At 29.9% G+C, this 5,233-nt stretch overlaps 1 protein-coding gene across 1 annotated transcript; it reads right to left on the minus strand.

The window, feature by feature from the left end:
- Positions 1–489: 489 nt before the first annotated feature.
- On the minus strand, positions 490–2,323 carry LOC147948458 (putative pirin-like protein At3g59260). Its single transcript, XM_087481883.1, has 7 exons — positions 2,008–2,323; positions 1,855–1,904; positions 1,720–1,758; positions 1,586–1,614; positions 1,420–1,482; positions 1,237–1,337; positions 490–1,147 (listed from the first exon to the last, which is right to left on the minus strand). The coding sequence occupies exons 1-7, from the start codon at positions 2,094–2,096 to the stop codon at positions 658–660; spliced, it is 861 nt and encodes a 286-aa protein (XP_087338009.1). The 5' UTR covers positions 2,097–2,323; the 3' UTR covers positions 490–657.
- Between the last annotated feature and the right edge of the window lie 2,910 nt (positions 2,324–5,233).

The following is a 5,233-nucleotide window of genomic DNA, read 5'->3' on the forward strand; positions in this document are numbered from 1 at the left end:
CTTAATTTATGCTTTCGTCGGTTTAAGTGAACTTAGGGCATGATTACTGGTAGTTCTCTTAGGAGTACTCTTAATTAAAAATTAAAAAGTAATAATAAAATAATAATATAGGAAGGTAAAAGATAAGCAACGCTTCTTCATATAGAATCGAAAGAATCGATTCTCTTGGCAACCACCACATGTGGCAAGTTTTAATAGGCTAATTCTTTTTTCTCAGATTTATTATTTAAATAAATAATAATATTAAAAAAAGTAATTAAAATATATTATTTGACAACCACGACATGTAGCAAGTTTTAATAGGCTAATTCTTTTTTCCCTGATTTATTATTTAAATAAATAATAATATTAAAAAAAAAAGTAATTAAAATATATTATTTTGATAAATGTCTTTCTTTTTGTCTTTTGTGAAAAATTATTCTTTAATCCTAGTGAGGGTAAACAAATATAGTTGGTTCATTAAGACGAAAAAGAAAATTAAGCTTCAAATCGTTAAAACATTATTGTGAATCAATTTATTAAAAACGTAGCATGTGTTTTTATTATTACGGACAATGATAAGATATAGAAATAGAATGTAAGATTAAAACCGTGTGCGATAAGAAAAGAAAACCTAATAAATATAACTGCATGTCTCTGGTTATTGCTTCAAACTCTTCACTGTGACCTCCAAGACTTAGCCATCTCAAAGCCATTCTTGGCGTTGCGATAGTCGTCAATTGTCATATCAATATCAGCCTGCGAGTTCATCACAAATGGCCCGTGCTGAAACACAGGCTCGCCGATCGGTTCCCCTGCAATCAACAAGAACCTCAACGGCCTAGAGCTTGATGTATTCTCCACGCTAACTTGATCCCCTCTTCCAAATACCACAACATTGTGTGCTTCTACTGTGGAAGAGTCCGAGGAGCTAAACACGCCTTCATCGCCTTCTAGAACGTAGGCGAAAGCAGTCCATGACTCTGGAATGGTCTGGTTGGTTTGAGCACTTGGGTCGAGAGTAACGTCAAGGAACATGATTGGTGTTTCTGTGTAGCAAGGAGACTTGACTCCCATCGACTCTCCGGCTATGATTTTGACCTCTACTCCATTGTCCCATGCTCTACGAATATATGAATTCGGTATTTCTCGGTTTTTTGGCCAGATCCTGTCATAAAACCAAACAAAAGATATCTTAAAACATTGAAAAAGATGAATATAACTAGAATCTTTTATCATGAAGAATTTTTTTTGTACATCTTTTGACTGGAAGGGAGGTTGATCCAGAGTTGTATGAGACTGTTAGCTTCTTCTTGAGGCATTTCAGAATGAATAAGTCCTCTTCCTGCTGTCGTCCACTGCAATATAATAACCAAAATCAAAAGGATGCAACAAGAAAGCTTAGTAGTAAGAGTATTTTAATTATGTTTATTGTTTCACCTGAACATCTCCTTCTTGGATTGTACCTCTATGACCATTACAGTCTTGGTGAATGAGGCCTCCCTATATTGTACAAGTTAAATCGATATCCAAGTAAGCAAAAGTAGAAAAGGCTTTTAATTATTGATTTAAATCATGGATGAAGAAGATATATATATGTTCTCACCTGCAACATGTATGTCACACTTTCAAAACCTGTGTACACAGTTGATCCAATTACATCAGGAAAATTAGAGACCAGAGGAATTAAGCAGATGTACGTAGAAAAAAAAAAATAATAATAATAGGCGTGAATTTGACCTCTGTGAGGATGATCTCTGAATCCACCAGGAGGTGAAACTGAATCAAGAAACAGAGCAAATCAGAACAAACAATAAGTAAACATCAAAATCAAAAAATTTAATTCACACATTGGGGAAGTAAAAAGAATGTTACAGGAAAGTTCAGCAAGCGAGACGAACGGGTCCAATAACTCATGGTTTGTCCTGAATTAACCATGCAACAAGAAAAATAAATGAAACTTGAAGGTGAAGAAGCCATTGGATTATACATTAGAAAATTGATAAACAATAAAAAAAGCAAACTCACTTCGTGATGCCTTGTCTAATAACATTACCAGCACCACCGTCGTTCTCAAAATTTGCATAAATCTTCTTAACAACCTGTCTCTCTGACATGGTGATGATGTCCTTTGTGTCTTTTGTCTCTCTCTGTTTGAGTGTTTGTGTGTTTATTTTTGGCGTGCGTACACATATTTATATCACAAAAACAAAGACAAAAAAAGAAATAAATAAAAAAATCTCGTTTCCATAAATGTTTGATTGTAATGTATTTTACCAATTTATCATAAATGTAAACTTTCTATAGCTTTGTCGAAAAAAAAAAAAAAAAAAAAAAAAAAAAAAAAAATTCTATAATATTTTCTTCTTTTAAACATCAAAGGATAGGAAAATTAGCTTTTGATGTTAAAGAAAATAAAATAAAAATATAGAAAACATCCCAAAATTCATTATTGTCGTTCAAGAACTTCTTTTTTTTTGCAGATATAATGAATTTTAGTAAAATACATAATAATATAAGTAAATTCCCTGAATTAACATTTACATTCTAAATACTTTACATTTTAATAAAATATGTTTTTCGGAATTATTATTATTTTGAAAATAACATTCTTTTTTGTAAAAAAAAACATTCTTTTTTGTAAAAAAAAAACATTCTTTTTTGTCACATGAAAAAAAAACCAGATAACTTGTACGACGACGTATGATGTATAAATTTATGTATAAAACCAGATAACATGTATATTTAGACACAAAATCAAAAGTTTATGTATAGAATTCAAATATTTTAAAATTGCATGTATGTTTAAGCACAGTGAATAGTTCGATGTATAAATTCAACACATTGTAATTGTCCAGGTATGCAAAAGCCGTTTTTCCCAAAATGATCCAAGCATCTCATCAATCTATTAATCTAATCCAAAAGCTGGCATTATTTTCAAGACACGATTGGCATCATTTCAACGGAACTTCTCTAGTATTATTACACCAATTCCCGCTAAAGTAACTCAAAATTGCATTTTTGAAAAGAGTAAAAAGTGTGACCTTAGAGCATCTCCATTGGTTAGCAACTTCAATATTGATGGAATCTAGGATCTCCTTTCGAAGCCGTTATTCCTCACGATCTTACAAGATTTTGGAACATTTAACAAGATTTTAAAAAACCAATCAACAAAACTATATAATATTCTGTAGCAATCCTTAAAACATTTTTACTTATTCACTTTTGATGATTTTGTTGAAGTCTTTAAAATTCTTTATAAATTACAATCCAATAGCTAGATAGTATTCTATAGATTTGTTGATTAGTTTTCTAAAATCTTGTAAAATCTCTTAAAATACTCCAAACAATCTTTGTATTTTTGTGATACTTTTCCTAACTTTATTTTGTGAAGAAAGTGTATAAAATCATGAACTAATAACATAATAATTAGATTCATTAACAATTCTAGATTCTTTTGTTTTAATTGAATAACACAAAACTTTTAATGACTTTATAAAAGTTTGAATCCAATAAATCAAATTTGTTAAGATTTTAAATGACTTTTTACAAATCACAAACTAATAATACTAAATTTTAGTAGAGTTTAACAAAATATTGATCTAATAACAACAGATTCTACATAACATTTAAAGTCTATAGAACTCTATTCAAATCTCAAACTAATAAACCCCACTAAATATTTTACTTTTTCTTTTTTAAATATGTTTTTCATAAATTTTTTAATTTATGTAACTTTCTTTTTTTGTCACATGAAAAAAAAACAGGCAACTTGTACGACGACGTTTTAGGAGCCGAGGTACTCACTCATCTAAAATTAGAGTTCTCCCCTCCTGCCACGATGTTGTTGTACTCCCGATTTCAGAAAACCCTAGTTGCCTGATTGCCTCTCCCACTCCCACTTACCAGTTAGCATTTTGATGAACTCAGCGCCAAAACCCACGTAAAGTTTCTCATTTCTTCTATTATTATATTTTTCTGATTGTGTACTCTGTTCTAGTGTCGAATTTTAACTGTAAACTACGAAAAAACTCATAGTACACTACGAAACGTCCATAGAAGAAGATGTGGAAGAAGTACAGAGACAGTTTCAGATGGTTCCTAGAGAAGGTCTAACCAAATGCAAGATTCAAGTTCTCTCTAATAACCTCAACCTGTCCTCTGCTTAAAGCATGTGTTAGTTCTACTACTATAGCTTCTCAAGTTCTTTAGGGTTCACTGATGCCTCTTTTCACCATGTCAAAGCCATGAGTAGTGTGTCTCGGCTTAATGTCTATAGTGTTTTCAATTTTCTTGCTTTGTCTTTTGTGAAAACTTACCCTTAAATCCTAGCGAGGGATAAACAAAAATTTGGTTCATTAAGACAAAAATAAAATTAAACTTCACATTGAAAAACATGTCTAATGAGTTTTTTTTTTTTTTAATGAGTTTATGAGTTTCGGATTTTTAAATCTGAAAGAAACTATATAGTTAATCCAATGAAATCGGGGGCCCTATCCAAATTAAAAAAAGTTGCATTTTTTTTGGTAAAATGACAATTTTTCTAGGTAAAATGACATTATACTATCAAAACCTACAAAGTAAAATTATATATCATTTAATATAAACTCTTGTATTAAAAACATATTACTATAAAATCTATAAAAAATCTAACAAAAACTTTAAATTTTTAAAAAGAAAACTATCTTTTTTCTTTTTCTCTATTAAAGATTTTTATCAAATTTTATATTTTTGATTCATAAAAAAAAAAGTAGGGGCCCTTTCAAAGTGGGACCCCACTGAAATGTTTCAAAAACATGTGTCCGGCTATTAAAAATGAACTCTAATAAAAATTAAAAATTAATGTGTAGATATATACATATATTTAGATAATTTTATATGATTATTAATTTATATTATTGATAGGACCATATATTTACAAAAGAGTTTCAAAAAAATTATTATTTTATTATATTATCGAATATTGTCCAAAATTACACTAATTCCAACTTGGGACCGAAGAAATTTATTAATTTATAGAAATTATTAATTTACCGAGTATTAATTTATAGAGGTTCTACTGTATATCTCTCAGATGACCAAAAAAAAAAAAGGCTTATATCTCTCTACAACCAAGTCAAATCTTTTTAGACCAGAACAGCGATAAGAAGTTTGCGAAGTATGGACCACGTACTGGGGCTACGGATATTACTCGTAAAAGTCAATAAATTGATAGATTCGTCCAAAATGTCTTTGATAGACTACTTTTTGAATA

This window comes from Camelina sativa, chromosome 2 (genome assembly GCF_030686135.1).
Source record: "Camelina sativa cultivar CO46 ecotype springtype chromosome 2, ASM3068613v1".
Lineage (NCBI taxonomy): Eukaryota > Viridiplantae > Streptophyta > Magnoliopsida > Brassicales > Brassicaceae > Camelina > Camelina sativa.